General features: G+C 35.4%; 1 protein-coding gene across 1 annotated transcript in view; it reads right to left on the minus strand.

Moving 5' to 3' along the window:
- Nucleotides 1-277: 277 nt before the first annotated feature.
- The window catches only part of LOC145668093 (uncharacterized), a 94,471-nt gene continuing 74,724 nt past the window's right edge, over nt 278-20,024 (minus strand). Inside the window, exons 5-8 of the mRNA XM_081735611.1 lie at nt 18,807-19,001; nt 12,017-12,191; nt 8,879-8,964; nt 278-4,017 (exon numbers count right to left, since the gene is read on the minus strand). Of these exons, the coding sequence (XP_081591737.1) occupies nt 3,815-4,017; nt 8,879-8,964; nt 12,017-12,191; nt 18,807-19,001 (659 nt within the window). The 3' untranslated portion in view covers nt 278-3,814. The remainder of the gene's footprint in view (nt 4,018-8,878; nt 8,965-12,016; nt 12,192-18,806; nt 19,002-20,024) is intronic.

Consider the following 20,024-nt stretch of genomic DNA (forward strand, 5'->3'; position numbering starts at 1 on the left):
TGCACAATAGCTTGTTATGTAGTCTACATAAAATAATTGTCTTATATCATGTCGTACAGAACAATTAATTATCATATTTTGAGTATGACTTAAATATAAATGTCCCAGTGAAGATTTTTAATATGATTTACGTCTCCATAACAATTATTTTAATCTAACAGATATGGAAATTACAGTAATACTGTATACATGAACACAAATTTAACATATTAACATTTCCTTCTATACGGAATTTGTATGTTGTAGTAAAATTACCACGTTACTTTTTTAGTATATGGTATCTTAACATAAGTAAAGTAATCCCATTTCCAAAGAAAAAGGGTACTTGTAATTATAGGACAATAAGTTTTGTATCACACGCTCCAAAAATCTTGTATAGTTTCATCCAAGAATACAAGGAAAAATAAAACCAAGCTCAATGGGCCAAAGGAGAAAGAGAAATGTTAGAAGCAATTCTAAGTCGACGATTAATCATTTAACTAGTTACCTGAGTTATACAAAGCATTAATATCTTCGATAGATATTTAAAAAGCATTCGATAATGTGGACTAAAAAATATGGTAAAATTAAAGATACTAAAGGAATTGAGAAGCGACTACAGAGAGAAAATACGGAGCCTGTTGAAAAAGTATCTGGCCTTTTTCTTGTTTAAGAGAAAAATACATGGCGCAGGTTGGCTAAATTTTACGTTGTGGAAGAGGGGTCCATGATGTCTCTAACCTGCAGATAGCGTTATTCCACCTAGAAGTGGTTTTGTTAGATGCATTTCTGTGGGCTCGTCGCGAGTCTAAAATGGTGAAGATATGGGTGTACGGATAGGACGCGAGAACGAAGTCACAATCGACTCCGTGGATACATCCGATATCGCCATTACCTGACAAAGCATGCGAAGACCTAGCAAAGATGGCCAGATTCATAGCAAAATCAAAGCAAAGTTGATCGTGTTCTTCGATTGCCGTGGCAATGTGCTCCATGAGTAAGTAGAGGAACGACCTACAGATACAAAATACTTCTCTTTAGACATTTTTTGTCATCTACGTGACGCTGTTTGTCCTAAATGATCACATCTGTGGAACTCAAAGCCCACAAGATTGCGTCAGGATAATGATTTCATTCATTCGGATCATACCATTGTACCACTGTCTTTTTCGGCACAGTACAACATTTCGATGGTTAATCAAGCTCCCTACTCTCCGGGAAACTTTTGCCTGTAACCAAAAATCAAAAAGTACCAGGAAGAAACTCGCTACACACCTGTCTACCGCAACGCAGCGGCTGTTCTCGTAACACTTCCTGATGAGGGTTCCAGACCTGTCCCAGCAATGAAAAGACCACTGAACTCCGTGTAAAAGCGGATGAAACTAGTTTGAAGGGGATTAGGACGACGAAAACACCAGTTCAATGTACTGCTTTGCCGGGATTCTGGTCGGATACTTTTCCGACAGGCCTCGTAATTATCGATTATGTATATAAACTTCAAAAACCAAAAAAGAGTGGGAAAACATGAGTAAATGAGAAAAGGAGTACGACAAGGATGTGGTTTTTCACCAATCTCGTTCAGTATTAGAAGCAAAAGGAAGATTTTTTCACTCTTAACAAAAAAGAAAAAAGTTAAAGTAAACAGTAATTTGTTCAGTATAACAAGATTTGAATTCGAGATTACATTAGTACTACAACAAACAAGACCAAAACCTCTTCAGATATACGAAAAAAGAGCAGGTAGAAGTAGGTTTTCCATGACGGAGAAAACATTGAATAAGTAAAAGCATGCAAGAACTACAACAGATAACTTAGGAAGTGCAAGATTTCTACTGAAAAGGACAGTACTGATGTTAATTATAAGATAAGGATCCTTTCAAAGTTTTCCTGGACGAGAAATATGACAAACAAAAATAGCACGGTGTTCGATTTTAATTGGATTGGATTGGAGTATAGCGCTTCTTTTAGCAGACGTGGTCCTACAACTTAAGGTAAGATCCAAACCACATGGACTCCCGCCGGAAATCGCACTCATGTTTCCCTCCGGCAAACACATACCAAACCATATAACCACGAAGGTGTTCGAGAAAAGTAACAGAAATGTATTCAATTAAAAGGTGAAAACTAACAACGATTCACTTTGTTAACAATATACAAGGTGAATCAATAGTTAATTTAGATAGAAATTCTTCCTTTTCTCGTTTCAGACCACTGTATGTATTAAATGAGTGCCTAAGTGAGTGAATGAAGATGTTGACGCAAGATGAAAGATGTGCTTTTGCTGTCTGAAAGCTGCTGTTATAGAGCTGCAGCAGAGGAATGAAATCAAGACAGAACTCCCATCACTCACAACGCAATCGTAAAATTGGCATAGCGATTTAAGGAGACTCACAGCGTCCACGACAAGCTACGTAATGGAAATCAAAGGTTGCCACAAATGAATGCATATCAACGAGTGTGTTTGGTAGTTGTGTGTACGATCCTGACGTAGAGCATCCGAGGTCTATCGATGGAATACGGCATAAGTCAATCGAGTGCACAAGAAGGGGTATTTATACAAGATCCAAATGTTTGCAATATCGCAGTGAAGGTACGTATAATTCTGTGACTGAGTACGCGACTGTATCAATGAGAACCTTGACTTTGCATTAACTGTTCGTTCAGTGATGAGTCAAGGTTTTTACGTTACAGGGGAAGTTAACAAACAAAACTGGAAGTATTCGAGTAATGGAAATTCTCATTGGACATATCCTTCGAAAAATACAAGGAGAGAATAAGATCCTGGTGTGGTGAGGAATTTGAAGACACAGAGCAATCGGCGAGTTTTTCATTAAAAGGTATTCTTGTCCAGAAGGTTATAAACACATTCTTGAAAAAGATACATGGCTATGAATGTTACACGACAATGGAGAATTTTTCGGCAATGTTTTAAAAGAACGGTGTTCCTCCTTGTTATGGAATTAATTGTCCGTGAATTATTGGATATCCAGTTTCGTAGCGCATGAAAAAGGAAATTGGTCAGTGTAATCCAGTTGAATGATCAATACGGTCTCCAGATCAGTTACCTGTAGTTTCTACTTTTAGAGTCATTTAAAGGCTAAGTTTTACTCAGTTAAGACTCAGAGCATCCAGCATTTGAAGGAATTATGTGATGTGTAGACATTATTATTCGGTCAAAGGTTCTGGAAAATTTGAAACGCTGCTTACACACATGCAATAATGTTGAAGGTATACATATTGAACATTTACTATAAATCCCTATGTAATCTAACTACTGAAATTTGAGGATGGACTAACAAATTACTGAAATAGAAAGTTAGCAGAAATATTGGACTTAGAAGATTAAAAAAAATGAACAATTGAACAATATCAAGAAAAGAGAACTGTTCTATCAACAGAGAAAGAACTTGCACTAAACATAAAGAAGATTTAATTCTGTTTTGATTCTCAACTAACCTTTGTACCTTTGTTAGGGAGAGGAGGGGGGAAAGAATATAAGTAATTAAAAGTGTAACTAAATAAATCAAGTGAAGTAACTATTAACCCTGATTTGATAATTCCGTGTCTATTTTCTACGGACACCGAGTTTTTATTGCCTTAATTACTTTATAATGAATGAACCTGTTTCTAAGATTGTCAATACTGGCAACATATCGCTATATGAAGCATCACCAAATGAACAAATAATTTTCTATTTTTGATTAGAAACTCTTTGCACTTGTAAGTTCACAAATAATTTAAAGTAAATTCTTGAGCATTCTCTACATGATATAACGAGTGGAGCCGATGAAACAATAAATACACTTGTTGTATATTGTGGAATTCTCTGATATAATTACTGGCCTTCGCATAATGTTTCGTTAGACATGTCAATGGGCACTTCTTTCGACTTTTGATTTCCGTTCTCATCTACACAGAAGCAGTTGCCACGCCAGCACTGTCGTTTCTTATAACTTCCATTATCCATACACTCAAGCAACCACTGTAATGTGTTTTTACCTCCTCCTTTCCTCAGAGTGTACAAGGTTCTAGCGCAATCTGTAATAATAAATGGTACAATTAATATACAGACCCCAGACTATCTGAGTGGACAGAGTGGCTCAGTAGTAGAGCACTTACCTCTGGTGCGTGGGGTCCCTTGTTCGATTCCCGGTCAAATAAATTTGTGGTGGACAACATCGTGTCCGTGGATTTTCTCGTGTGCTTCCGTTTCCTCTCACTTTTTTATTCCACCAATTCTTCCATCATCATTCGCTTGCCTTAATTAGCCATCTCCCTTAGCCTAAAAAACATAATAATGGAACTTTAAACTGAAATATTTCATTTCATTTTCCAGACTATCTGGCCTAATGTCAAGGAAGAGTAGGCCAGATAAAAATCCAGATAGGTTAAAGTTCTGTAATTACTCACTTCCTGTTCCTCCTACACCATTAAAAGCACTTTTTTTTCAAATTCCATAACCTGCTGATATTCATATTTTCTGACCTCTTACTACAGGACAGTACTTAAATATTCGTTGTGTATTATATTGTGCGTTTTAGAAATGTGTTACTGAAAAAGAAAGTCCAAAAATAAAACTATTTCAAGATAAATCTTATGTGTAACTTAATCGCAGAAACCAGAAAACGCTATACCCTATACAGTATGAATACATACAATTTTAAAATAAACAAACCATTAGGGCAAAACGTTTGTCTAATTCGTAGATAAATGATTTAAATTTATATTATTGTTCATTGATAAATTATTTTACAAATGTAAAAAGATAAAAGAGTCAATTATGGAGTTGTTAAAAGCCAAGTAGATTGTTCAAAAAAATTACTCCTAATTTTATTTCCGATAATTTTTTAACTAGGCCGGATAGTCGAAAGGCTACAGTATTCCTATTTAGTTTAAAAATAAAACAATACTCGTATTACGTATTTCCTTAACGGTGCTGAATACCTGGTTATCTTTTTTTATATATATATATATCCCATTGATTTATATGGGGAATATTCTTTGTTCTTTTTATTTTCCTTGAAATGAATTGAGTTTAATGGTTTGATTTTACTGATTCTTTTCTATCATACATATATATACAGGGTGGGCACAATACAGTATATGCAGAAATAACAAAAGAAGTTATTGTACTTACAAATACTGTTCAAACTTTCCCCTACTTTGCTAAATGCACAACGCTGAGCGCTGATTTACAAGTATCATGACAGAACCGAGGATTAGCATTCAATGTTTCGAATAATCATTCGATTAACTGTTTCAAGTGATCTAAATCCTGCGGTTGCCCAGAAACTATCTCGTCTTTGATAATACCCCACATGGAGAAGTCGCATGGTGTGAGGTCATATGGACGGGATGGTCAATCTGTCGTACCGACGACGACCAATCTATTCATCGAAATGTTCGATTCAACAGCTTATAACAACACCAAAGTGAGGCGGTGCTCTATTGTGTTGCCACGTAAACTGAATGTTTTCGTAGCGAGAGTATTTCAAGTTATCGAATTACAACTTTTTGCAGCATCTGAAGGTATGTGTTACTGGTAAGAGTTCGTTCAAAAAAGAATGATTCTATGACACTACCACTCCGAATACTATCCCAAACAATGACATCAGGGACGTTTAACGGTTCTATTGCAATTTTGCCGATTGCTATTACTCGAATAAACACAATTGTGTCTGTTTCCGCGACCGTTCATCTTGAATGAGGTCTCATCTGTCCACAAAATTCGTTTCCAGAAGTCTCTGTCAGCTTCGATCCGAATGAAAATCACTCATAGAACTCAAAACGCGGATCCGGATCACATTCATGCAACTCGTGCAGGAGCTTTGGCCGGTAAGGTTTCATCTTCAAGACCTTTAGCATATTGCTTAAAGAGGTACGCGTCATTTCCAAAATTCATATAGGAAACCTGTAGGTTCGAATCATTGATTCAGGCTTCTCATGGCTTGACGTGATGGTGGTTCCACACCTGAAAATATTCTTCGTAAGTATGCTTGTTGCCACATTTGTGTTTTTATTGTGTTTCCACCAATCTTGTAGCACAAAAACACGTTATTTCTGTTAATTTGCGATTTATGTCAATACCTGTACTACTCTTGACAACTTCACGCAGTAAACATCTTAAACGCGTGCGAAAACATGGTCACCAAGAGACATAACAGTGCCAGTTCTAGCACAAAAAGAGACTTCTTATAGGTCACTTATTTCTTTTCTTTCCTTACTTGTTTCGCGGAAAGCGATTTTGTGCCTCAAAATGCAAATTCATTTAAAACAATAACGTTCATTTAACTAGGCTTCAAGAAGAAATCACTGAAATCGAGTCTTAAATTTCCAGTCCGTTAATAAAATAATAATAATAATAATAATAATAATAATAATAATAATAATAATAATAATAATAATAATAATAATAATTATTATTATTATTATTATTATTATTATTATTATTATTATTATTATTATTATTATTATTATTATTATTATTATTATTATTATTATTATTATTATGCATATAAATCAACGGGCTAAAAAAATAAAGATGGTGTTGATAATCTCCAATGTCAAGAAAGAAACTAATACTTATTTATTTACTAACTCAAGTACTCGTTCTTCCCACCGGGAGAATAAGTTTATCGGAAATACTTGAACTCCCTTTCTCCTTAGCATTTCAATGAAAGTGTAATTACAAAAATCCATAAGATATATTCTTCGAATAACTTTTTGAACTCCCTTACCTCTTAGAATACGCCCATTAATCAATGCGACATGATAAAAACCTTGAGTTAGGAACTAACTATGTTCCAGATTCATTTCACACGGTGTTTTACTCCAACTGGGGGCTGACCTTGGATTTAAATGGCACCAAAACTGTCACGAATCAAGGTAGGTAGCTACACTAATATGAATTTGACACTAATATAGGTCATTTTTCATTTTTATATGGCTTCCCCTCCATTCCCTCTAAGTATGCCCCCTTATCCCTACCCCGACACTCTTTTCCAGATTGCACTAAATTTGGTTAAAATTGATCCAGGTATTCCAGGGTTATGCCGCAACATACATACATACATATATAAAGATTATATTGTAATAATAAACGAAAGCTATGAAACAGTAACTCGAATCAAGAATATTACCATCCAAATTACAAAATAACAGTAGAAAAAAATATATATTGATAAATACAAATGTAATACATCTTAGGCAAACGCGGGAACCTCACGAGTTTCAAAGGTGGAATGATCAAGTCACTTTTTTTCTCAAATAGCTCTTTATGTCGTGGGTAACACAATAAAGATTTTTCTCCTATAGGTTAACGAAAATATCGATTTCAAAGTTTGACATAGTATCTTAACGAATGCAGACATTTAGACCAATTTAAAACACTCATTTATGGTTAACAAATTCATCTATATACAAAGTTTCATTATCACAGCACTTACTAATTCCGAGAAAACCGAACAAACGTGACCAATTTGATATTAGCCTTTATTGAAGAACGAACAAAAAATCTCATTTCAAGCCTTCAAGTGATGTGAAACGAGATGAGAAAGGGTTTGCAAAACGTACATCCGAAATAATCATTGGCAAGTACGAGGGTGATGACAATAGAATCATGTCTGTCTCGATTTCAGAACAGAGAGAATGCCAATCAAACGAAGAATTTGAGGATAAATCAAACCGATCCTCAACTCGCCTACCAACTCGTCAGGCATCAAAGCCTCAAGACATGCACCATCACCTCTTGACAATGAGATTATTGATACCTCATATATTCCCAAACCATCTGGATTGAAAAAAAAAAAAAAAAAAGTGAAAATTACGAACGAAAGAAAGCAAGCCGTAGTTGACTATGCGTGGTACATTGATGCTGAAGGAAAAGATCGAAAAAGATCCCAGCGTATAATCAAAGGAAGCCTTACGTATGAAGTATGGTCAAACGATTTCCATAACCAACTGAAAAAAAGGTGGTGATTCTGAAAATACTTTGGAAACAACTAGAGAGAACACATTGACAGTGACAGTTTTTGTGAGAGAATGGCAATTATAACAGGACATAAACTATGAGTAGTGCAAAATGCAACGACACTCGATTCCGAACTTCAAGATTCTGTCAGCTGGATTTTCAACTATAAATATAAAAAAAATTCGGCAGTATTAGTCTCATGATAACCCCATACGTGATGCAAATTTAGTTAGTTAACTGTTCATAAGATATTATGACAAAATTTCAAATCGATTTTCTCGTAAATCTGTAAGAAATGTTTTTAAACCATACTATGTTAGCAGGAAAAAGAAAAAAACTATTTGGAAATAAGTAAATGGTTCGCCCATACCTCCTTTGGAACTCGTCATGTTCGTGTATAAGAAGTTAAAATTGGTTTTGTAACATATATTTTCTTATTATGGTGTCCGCCAGCAATCTGAACAATGTTTTGATAGGTGTCAACATACTGAGCCTTATTTAGAATCGTTTCCAGCGTTGTATTGAGAGTTTCAGTAACGCATGAAGCTAACTTCCGTATACAGAAACACGTTAGTGAAATTAGCAACGAATTCTTAAGGTGTTAGACAACCTGTGGAAAAGTCGTAACTGCCATTTTCCTATATAAATCGTTGCTAACTTCACTAACGTGTTTCTGAATACGGAAGGTAACATTCGTTGAAAAATTATTCGTAAATTTTTAACTGCACTTACGGGCATATTAAAATGTATTTTCGTTTCGGTTCGTACTTTGCCACATAAGTACATAGACCTAGTTTGTGAGTTAGTAGACATTGACTATTTACGAAATTATGTTTCGCTATTCTGTCAATGGAAATAACAGAAATAACTCTGCCACTACAATAAAAGGTGACTTATATAACCTAATCACAACATTATGCATATACTTACTACAATCCATATTTTTAGCCTCAGGATTCGAACGAGGCATGTAGAAATTGTCTATTTGTTTGCCTGTAGGATCCGAGCAGAAAACCCTGAAATGATGAAATAAGAATATTTTAGAAGATACTAATTTAGATTCACACTTAATTTAGATTCTGATAGTTTTAATTGTATAATTTCAACTCAATCTATTGTTAGGTAACCAATATTTTATAAAGCTAATTCAGGACACGCCCTAACTAATTCAGAAGGATGATCGTTAGATATCAGCACACGTGAGAAGCTATTGTAGGTAGTTCGAAAGTGCTGTATGTTGACTTGCAGCTTGCAGGTAGGATGGTTATTGTGTGAGTGGTTATGTAGCTCCGAAATTTACGGTCTTTTGGGAAGGTTATAATTGTGTCCTCTCTAGTTATGGTTATAGCCAATAAACAATGTATGTATATTAACGAACTGAATCAATGCTACGTTGAATTCTAACAAACCGGGCAACTTGGTGTTGCTGGGCTCTCAAATATTAGACATCGCAAATATTAGAGGCCAAGGACGTGGGCACCGTAAATATCGGAGACCAGGACGTATACCAATGTTAAAAAAAAAAAAAAAAAAAAAACCGTTCTTTCGTGTGACGTAACAACTTCACCATCTTAAAGAACAAAACACGGGCAGTACAATGTTCCGCCGGAACCATAAATTACATAATTGTGCAAGATTTATATCTGGTAACGAAGTACAAGGATCAAATTTATAAGCTCCATTCCTTGTATATTATGAAGAAGAAGACGAACAGTCGAAAGCTGTATGAACGCCATCTTGCAGTGCACGGTTGGACGTTTGTAGTAACGTAGACGGAGCATATGTGTTTCTCTTGAAATCTGAATAATTGTTTTTAAAATGAGTATAAAGTATTTATTCCTATTACAAGATTTATTTTAGTAAAGAAAACATGATTCCATGCAAGAGCTTTCAACCGGGTAGAAAGTACCGATTGAAAAATTTGATCTCAACATCTTGAAGGCTATATGAACAACAAACTGAAGACTTCACTTGTTTAGAACATATAGCACACCTTGTTGTGCTCAAAAGTTCAGTCAACTTCGTAACTATTAAAATTTTTAAAATATACAGTTTTCGGATGGATAAATAATAAATAGAAGGTAATTATCAAATTTATTTCATTTTCTTACCCACCGGATCTTTACCTAACTTACGTCACTAGTGAAGATACATCAAATATACACTTGAGCACCTTCGTGGTTATATGCTTAGAGATACTTGGATTCGATACCCGAGCTGATGAGTTCCGGATCCCATGTTAAGAAGTAGATCAATATCTATTGGTGTTAAATGGGACGTTAAACTTTAAATCAAGCAAACCGTGCCACCTGAAGCAATGAATCTGGTATGCGAAGGAGTTGATGTCCAAAGATATGCTCTTGCCCGTTGCATCCACATCGAACACTTCAAGTGCAGTTAAAATTTGGATATCACACTTGTACAGTACAATCTTTACATGTTATTACAGTTGTCTTAGATTCAGTATGAATAAATTGGACTAGTTGTTCTCCATATTTTTCAGTCACAGAATTCTACCTATAGTTGTGAAGCATGCGGAGAAAGTCCTTTGGATAAACTGAGAGTGTGAAAGTATAATATAAAAAGGATCAGTATGGAGCATTAGACTTTATAGTTCAGAGACTTGGACATTACGAAAGATAGAGAAGAAATATTTAGAGAGCTTCGAAATGTGGTGTTGGAGGAAGGTGGGGAAAATAAAATAAAATGCATATATATATATATATATATATATATATATATATATATATATATATAATGCATATATATATATCTCTAGATAGATAGATAGATAGATAGATAGATAGATAGATATAGTAGATAGATATAGATATATATTTTTTATTTTATTTATTTTTTTATTTCTTGATTGCTCAGATCGCGTCCTTTCAGTTTCAGCACCTGAAAGTTTAACCAAAACAGAGCCATCGTCATTGCAATCTTCCTTTGCTTTATGTATTACATAATTCAATCATTTTTGTTTGAAGGGCAAGGACGAGGGAGGAGGTTTTGGGACGAAATCACAGCACAAACACAAAGTTTAAAAAAATAAAATAAACAGAGAGAGTAACAAACGAAGATGTTTGAAAACGGATAGAAGAGAAGAGAACGCTTTTAGCCAGCATCCTTCGTAGCAAGGCCAATTAAATTTTCCACATCTTGCGAAACAATTACTTTCTTCATACTGTCTTAAAAGAAAAGATGGAAGGAAAGCGAAAAATAGGAAGAACACAATTGAGTGATGATTTGAAAAAATAGAAGAAAATACTGATACTTAAAAGAGAAAGCTGAAGATCGAGAAACGTGGAAGAAATATTTTCAGACCCAAACCTAAAATTAAAAAAAAAAAAAATAAAAAATAAAAAGTCATAAGTTCGAGGTTCTGCCAAAAGGTAGAATACTTAATAATAATAATAATAATAATAATAATAATAATAATAATAATAATAATAATAATAATAATAATAAGAAGAAGAAGAAGAAGAAGAAGAAGAAGAAGAGAAGTAGAGATGGGCAGGTTATATATCTAGAATTCAGGGGCGCCCATGTTGTAGTTTCCAAGGGGGGCAAGTATAAGCGACGTTTCAAATATAGTTTCAAATTTTGCTTAACTAATGTAAAAAATCTACTGGGTTTTCAATATTCCCAAATACAATTTCCTCTTAGGGGGGGCGAGCGCCCACCTTGCCACCGTGATGGGCGCCCTTGCTAGAATTAATGGAAATTTGCATTCTATTTGCAGCAGGGATAAAACGCCGCCGTCTACATGATCATGAAATGCAAGATCGAAAGATGAAACCATGCGTTTCCAGGAACTACATGGAAAGAAAAGGTAACTTACGAAAATTATATGGATGAAAATGAAGAGGCCCTCATCCGGTGGTGGACAGATGACTTCTGAATAATATGATGACTAGGGAAAACGATAACAACAATAATTAGTATGGCGCAAAACAAGGTCTAACGCCTCACTTTTGCTTCTGCATAGATGAACTTTAGGTTTCTTCACTCCATGAACTTAGTAAAAATAGTTGTATACAACATAGTATTGAATTAGTTGGTACTTACGTTTTAGGCGTCTTTTGTACACGGCCATACATGCCATCTGGTGTGCAAACTGGGATATCAACTCCCATTAAAATGACGCCATTTTCCTTTGCGTCCTCAATGTCAGTTAGCACTTGAGACCGATGTATCTCGCATGGCTTTTCGTATTGCATCGGAGTATGGAGATCGGGATCAACTATAAAATAATAATGATATAATATATATTAAACAGTGGTATCTACTATGCATAAATAAATGTATCAATTTCTTGCTAAAATGCCAATCAAACTGAAATTTACACAACTTAAAAACTCCTGTCTGAATTCACCACTTTATTCCTTAGTTATTTCTTGTTTGTTTAAACTTCAAAGATCTTTGTAGCTACAAAGGCAATGTTACATTAGCTTATAAATTCCAGTTATTTCTGTGTTTGTGACATCAAATCCATGTAGGTGGCCTAAATCTGGTGTGACAGACTTCTTAAGAACGACTACATTCCCTTACTGTCACTTCCTGCACTACAAATGTGAAAACACCTATCTATGCAGCAGTTGCCATCTCTGAAGAAGTTTGAACAGTAACAAATTTATTGTTACCTCTTTCCTTCTACTTTGCAAGTATTTTACAAAAAAAAAAAAAAAAAAAAAACTATTACATGGCAAGTAGAAGAGAGTAGGAAGTGAAGCTCAAACCTTCTTGTTAAAAATTACCAATTTTTGCATTATGCCATGGATATGGCAAATATGACTCCTGCAATGGGAGACAAGAGGAGACGGAAGTTGCCCGCGTTCAGTTATTGGAAGCGTATGTCAAAACATAGTCAGTTTCTTACTCATATAGTGTAGAAGTTAATATATTTATTTCATACTATAGTACTAAAATGTATTTACTGTAGGATCAATCCATGCCAAGTGATCGAGAAAAAGAAAAATTACCGCTCGACCATTTCAAAATTTTTTTATTTTTTTTCATGAATGTTTATACTATATCAGGGTACTTCGAAACCACAATTAATTAAACATCTCGTAGCGACGCAGCTTCTGCCGCCATTTTGCGTTTTCTCGATTTCAGGCGTTTACGTTGTTTTGAATATCTCAGCATGTATTTCTCCTAGCAAATTGAAAATTGCTTGGCATATCCAGCTTGTGTAGAGCTAAAACTTGTTCTCTTAACATTTTTGCCTAAAGCCACTTGAAAGGGATGAAATCAGGGCCTACAGTAGCAACATTTTTCAACATTTAAGACATGTTTGGGAACACGAAGTAGCTGACGTAGAGATCTGAATTTGTATGAGCATGTAGTAAGGTATCATACGTTTATACTAAAAAATTTGAAGACCTGTAACTGCTCCCAAAGGCCTGAAAAAATATCGTAAAGTTGGGGAGTTATGACAATTCGGCATATTTCACTGTCCAATATCTCCAATGGACCTGAATAAAAAAATCTGAAATTTTGGGAATAGTTACTCCTTTAACATACCATAACACACAACAAAGCGCGGTTTGTGTATTTTGAGCAGAAGGGGGTCAAAGTATTAAGGAATGACGTCGTACTCTATGAGGTGTTTTGTTCACAAATTCAACTGAAAATTCGTTGTTGTGAGGTAAAATAAAGTAGGATGAATGGCTACTCCAGTTAAGGCACTCAAGCTCCTTTCTTTCCTCTAGTTGTGACTCTCTGTTTTATAACCCACAGCAACAGTGGTGAAGAATGCCGCTATGAGTAGAAGGCGAGAAAAGTCAAAATGCACACTTGTTAAAAAGTCGGTAAGTACTCACTGTTGTTTGCTATATCAACAATATTCAAACATAATTATGCTAGTTTTAACTGTCAATTCATGCAGGAGACCGTTGTCCTTTCGTTTGATCTACATTCTCCAGTCAGTGAACACTCACTCACTGTAAACACTGACTGGGGAATGTAAATTTAACAAAAGGACAACAGTTTCCTGCATGAGTTGACAGTTAAAACAACAATAAACAGAATTGAATATCATTGAAATAGCAAGCAGCAAGAGAAATGAGTGCTTACGGATTTTTTAAATTATTTTTTTTATTACTTTTCTTGCCTTCTGCTGATAGCGGCATTCTTCGCCAGTGCTGCTCTGGGTGATAATATAGTGAGTCACAACTAGGAGAAAGAAAGGAGCTTGAGAGCCTTGACTGCACTAGCCATTCATCCTACTTTATTTTACTTCACAACAACGAATTTTCAGTTGAATTTGTGAACAAAACACCTAATAGAGTATGACGTCATTCCTTAATAATTTGACCCTCTTCTGCTCAAAAACACAAAACGCGCTTTGTTGCGTGTTATGATATATTAAAGGAGTTACTATTCCCAAAATTTCAGATTTTTTTTTTTTTTTTTTTTTTTTTACCCAAGCTCATTGGAGATATTGGACAGTGAAATATGCTGAATTGTCATAACTTCCCAACTTTACGATATTTTTTTAGGCCTTTGAGAAGAGCTACAGATCTGCAAATTTTTTAGTATAAACGTATGACCCCGGACTACATGCTCACACAAATTCCGACCTCTACGTCAGTTGCTTCCTCTTCTTAAATGCCTTAAATGTCCAAAAATGTTGCTACTGTAGGCCCTGATTTCACCCCTTTCAAGTGGTTCTAGGTAAAAATGTTAAGAGGACAAAGTTTTAGCTCTGCACAAGTTGGACACGCTCAATAATTTTCAATTTGCTAGGAAAAATACATGCTGAGATATTCAAAACAGCGTAAACGCCTGAAATCGAGAAAACGCAAAATGGCGGAAGAAGCTGCGTCTCTACGAGATGTTTAATTAATTGTGGTTTCGAAGTACCCTGATATAGTATATACGTTCATGAAAAAAATATTATTATTATTATTATTATTATTATTATTATTTAGATGGTCGAGCGGCACATGCTCGATCACAGAATGGATTGACTTTGTAGTTAATAAGGTAATTTGGTAAATAACGGTTGTTTTCTATGATTTTTTATGTGTACGCATGCATCATGCATCAAAGCGTGTGTGTATTCGCGACCGCGTTTGTATCCCTATCTTTTGTCTTTCCCTCCCCCTTGAAAAAAATCTTGCGGGCGTCCCTGACTACAAATATCCAAATAAATATAGAATTGTTTTTTTTTATTTATTTATATTTTTTTTATAAAAGCAAAGGCTAATCTTGACAAGCTTCGTTTGTTAAGTTTTCAGGCTTATTACGATCTTTCTACCAGTGATATAAGTGATAGTTCTTCTTAGGTAATTGTACAGCAGTGTACATGTGAATGGAGGAATACCACAACGCGGCAGAAGAGTCACTTTAATGGGGCGTTTACAGTTAGTCGATTTGCGTTCGATTCAGTTGAATTGACGTCAGTTTCAACTTAATCGACCGTGTAAACGGGACTCCAACTTAATCGCTTGTTGATCGAAGGCGACTAATCGACTGGCACCTGAATTGAAAGACGTTCTATTTTCTGTGGTTGAAATAATTGAACACATCAATCGATCTAATTCGGCCTAGTTGCTTCGATTTAGTGGCAAATGCAGCGAGTCGATTTAGTCGTGCGACTAAATCGACCAAGTGTAAACGCCCCATAATACCAGTCAGTATCAGTAATGTGGGTTGCAGACCTCACAGGCGTACGCGGAGAAAAGTATAGTTGCCAATCGCACTTCAGCATAAAAAAATATAATACCATCTGTTGCTTGGTTACTCACGCTTACGACTGCCGTGGAGATGGAACGTGTCGGAGTTGTTTTTTTTTTTTTTTTTTTGGGGGGGGGTAGTATTTAATATACCTAAACTACAAGAGGATGAAATGTTGGCATGAGCAAAGATAAATAGAAAATAAGTGAGAGTAATATTTGTGAATAGAGTCATAGGTCGTATAGTCATACTTGAGAAAGCACAAGTACACAAGAAAGATTATTTTGATGAAAAAAAATCGTAATAAAATCATATTGTCAGTAGCTAACAAAATCTTTTAGAAATAAGTTGCGACAAATAAACAATCCCGGAATATTATTTGATACCATCTCCGTCAGAATGATTTCTTGAGCTTCATGAGATGGATAAATCTTTATGCCATAGATAGGCATTTCTACTAATGATCATTCACCCTCACTCTCAAATGAATATCCTTCTCTTCAGGAAGCTGTCTCCCTTCATCTTACTTATCCAGGCCTTCAAATAATAATTACAACCTCTTCCTCACTCGTCCTCATCATTAAATATGATCGTCTCTTTACCCTCACTCCTTCTACCTCAAAAGAAGAGTTTGACCTCATACTCACCCTCATGAACTAAACGAAGTTATGTTCCTTTTCGTCTTCCGAGTATCTACATATTAATCTTTTTGTGTAGGCGTGGATTAGGCAGGGACGAGCAATGTTTAATGACCATAAAGAGTACCGAATGGATGTTTTTATGCTGCCAATTCTTATTGACAGATATGCATTGCTCAGATATTTAGCATATCGGGCAAGCCTGTTTTCATGATTGGCCTTAAAGTGACACCTGAGTATGTCTATTCTATTGATTGAACTCTACAAATCCTCATTCAAGAGCTATTATTGGCTAATGATACTCTGAAATGATGAAAGTTTTAATAAATAGGACCCTCTCTAGTGAAAATTTGTAGTTTTGGTGTCATACACGACATGATACTTCCAAAATCATGTGTGTAGCACGCATGACAGAATGACATGTCTGGCCGCATTCAGTTTCTCAAACACTGAGCTGCTTAACTGGAGCAACAACAAGAACGAAACACTTCCTTTAAACTAGATAAATGACACAGCCAGTTTCCAAGAATAGATGACACTTAAGAAAAGCTTTATCCATGAAGAAAATCATACTAATTTTTTCAACAATATGTTTTATGTAGAAGTGTGATTGGCCTGTATGGAAAAACTTGTTTGAAGTTACAATGTACTGTCTGAAAATTCTGATGAAATTTCTCCATTTCACTAATATATTTTTTGAGTATCAGACTCAGTACCAGAATTCTGTTTACGATCCTGCTGCATATTTAAGTGCCCGAGAACGTTTGGACGTTAGTAACCATAAGTTCAAACTGGTTTTGTTTAGTATTGACCAGAATACTTATGTCAGTTGTATAGTTGTAGACTTAGGGTACAGTTTGTCAAAAAAAAATATCAGAAATAGAAAGTCAAATAATCAAATCTAAACGCCTAATACTACCTTGTCATCTCCACTTTCCTCATATATACTGTATAAGCATTACATTTCCATAGGTTAGTAAATTGTTGTTATTTGAAGAAAGCCTTATCCATTCTTTGATAAATGAAAATCACAATGTTACAATTATTATCTTATTGCACCATCCTGCTTATTACCTAGGTATAATTATTAATATATTACTGTTAAAGAACAGAAAAATACATGGTCCTACATAGAACCTGTAATACCTACTGTGGCTCTCCACAAAACAGCCTTCCTGTTCTCAAGGCAGATATGGAATTATAAAATCAAAAGCTCGTATGTCTTTATCATTAGTTCAGTATTATTTTTGAGTTTACAGAAATACAATGAACTAAGTCTTTATTTACTGGTTGTATATTCTCTAAAAACGAAAGTTATAATGCAAAAACTACTTTGTGAATCATTTTTTTTTTTCCTATTACTTAAGGCAAGTTTTGAGATCATTCTTAAGTTTCTTAGTTTTAAGAAAAGTAAGATGTGTGTGTGTTGGTATGTGTGCCTTTTGTTACACGAAATATGAATACCTGGGTCTGTTGTGAGAAAATAAAAAGGCTGTAGGACAGAGATGGACAATTTTACTAATATCCATGGTCACCCTTAGGTCAAGACACATCAGTGAAAAATTAAAATTTTATCCTTTTTCCAATGTGAATGTTTTCAAGAGCAGCTGCTAATAATATCGCATGTTTCTCTTCAACTGTTGATCATTAACACAAGAAAGTTTGGTACAGTTAGACCTCGATAACTCGAACTCCTTGTAACTCGATTTTTCACATTTCCTTCAACTCTCCACAACACTCAATGTTAAAGTAACCTTTATAAGTTGAATTTTTAAAAAGTATAATCTCCATAAGTCGAATTTTAAAGGTTTCATAATCATATTCAAAAACCTCGGTAACTCGAACTTTCGTATCTGCGAATCTCTTGAAGTCGTAGTTTACCTCTATAAGTCGAATTGCTCTTGATGTGGCCTCGATAACTCGTTATAGCTATACGCTTTTACGTAATTGTCATTGCGGCTAGACCTGTGATTGTTGCTAATGTGTACTGTCATTGTGTTTTACTCATGTCTAATATTTTATTTTTACTAGACTTCTTATTTAATTTAAGGAATTTTCACAAGTTCGAGTTCTAGAGGTTGAACAAATAAAACTTCGACTTGCAGAGGTTATATAGTCACTCTTAATGAGGAACATGGAACCTCGGTTTCTCGAATTTGGTAGCCACCTTAATTATTCGATAACTCGAATTTTTATGTGTTCCCTTTAGCTTCGAGTCATCGAGGTCCCACTGTATATGGATGATGTTTGACACTGAGAATACAAATCTGTCATTCAATGGCAGAAGTTCAATATAGAAGAGGCAAAGACCACGTCCAAAGGAGGTGGAAAAGGCCTGACTTTACTGGTCTGCAGTAACAGTTGGGGTAATTACTACTTAAATATAAAACAAAGAGCATTCGTACATAGGTAATTACGTTCTGTAAATGTTTATAGTAGTTTAAGACTATATTACTATACAAACTGTGATGATTAATGTTTCATTCCAGTATAGACATTACGTATAAAAGTGATAATAAGAAAATGTGTTTACTTACAGCACTTAATATTTGGCCCTATTTCAAGATATGTGAATCTTTTCTCATCTTTGACGATAGTTGCATTGTTTGGATGGATACATGCGCAAACACCTCCTACACATTGTAAAGGATCGTATGACCCGTCGCTGAGGCAGTGAGCATAATTCAAACCCAAACCCATTTTCTCTGCTTTCCAAGCTCCTAATGCACATGCTACAAGAATAAATAAAAAGTGTATTTATTTTAATTTTTCCATTTAAAATACTTACTTTATATTTTATACATGATGTTTCAAAACAACACTGACAACGTTTGGGAGGTGATTTCTGACATCAAGATAAGACAAAAAGTATAGACCAAGTTGGGTGAACAAATGCTTCCTTTCAGAATTATAAGCTGCCGAAAACATGGAAAATTCAACTTTAAAAGTCCATAATTCCAATACTATGGGACCTACCGTAATTGAGTCAAGACTTCACTTAGGAACTAATATGTCTTCTATCCAAAAATCCATGTTTCAGAATCCTGCAGTACTTCCGGAACAATTTTTATAGAGGTAGTAGGTGAGTACTTCAAATTATGTACCCGTAGCCAAACTCCCTCTGTAAAACTGGTTCCTGGGAAAACATGGACAGTAAAGACGGACCGCGGGATCGTGGTGACTATATCACCATGTACACGTTAAGAACTGTGGAGGTGGCCCCGCGTAGCGCAATCGCTAACACTCTCCTGTTTGGTGCGAGTGGTCCCCAAGTCGATTTCCGGTGGAAACATTCGGTTGGAAAAGTGTAAAAGCTTTTTCAGACCAGTCATCCTGAATGAAGATTTCCTGGGTTTTCCACATTCACACCAGGCAAATGCCGAGATGATAGTTAACATATAGGTTCCAGGGCGCTTCTTTCTTTCCCTTTCCTCGTATAGGGATCGCCGAGGGACGTCATCCCTCAAACATGATGGGCTAACATGGCCATAGATGCCGAAAGCCCTGAAATCTAATTCCTAATTCTAATCCTAATCCTAGTGACGGGCTAACATGGCCATAGATGCCGAAAGCCCTGAAATCTAATTCCTAATCCTAATCCTAGTAACGGGCTAACGTAGCCATAGATGCCGAAAGCCCTGAAATCTAATTCCTAATCCTAATCCTAGTAATGGGCTAACGTGGCCATAGATGCCGAAAGCCCTGAAATCTAATTCCTAATCCTAATCCTAATTCTAGTGACGGGCTAACATGGC

The sequence above is a fragment of the Thermobia domestica genome, chromosome 13, assembly GCF_964235325.1.
Source record: "Thermobia domestica chromosome 13, izTheDome1.hap1.1, whole genome shotgun sequence".
NCBI classification, from domain to species: domain Eukaryota; kingdom Metazoa; phylum Arthropoda; class Insecta; order Zygentoma; family Lepismatidae; genus Thermobia; species Thermobia domestica.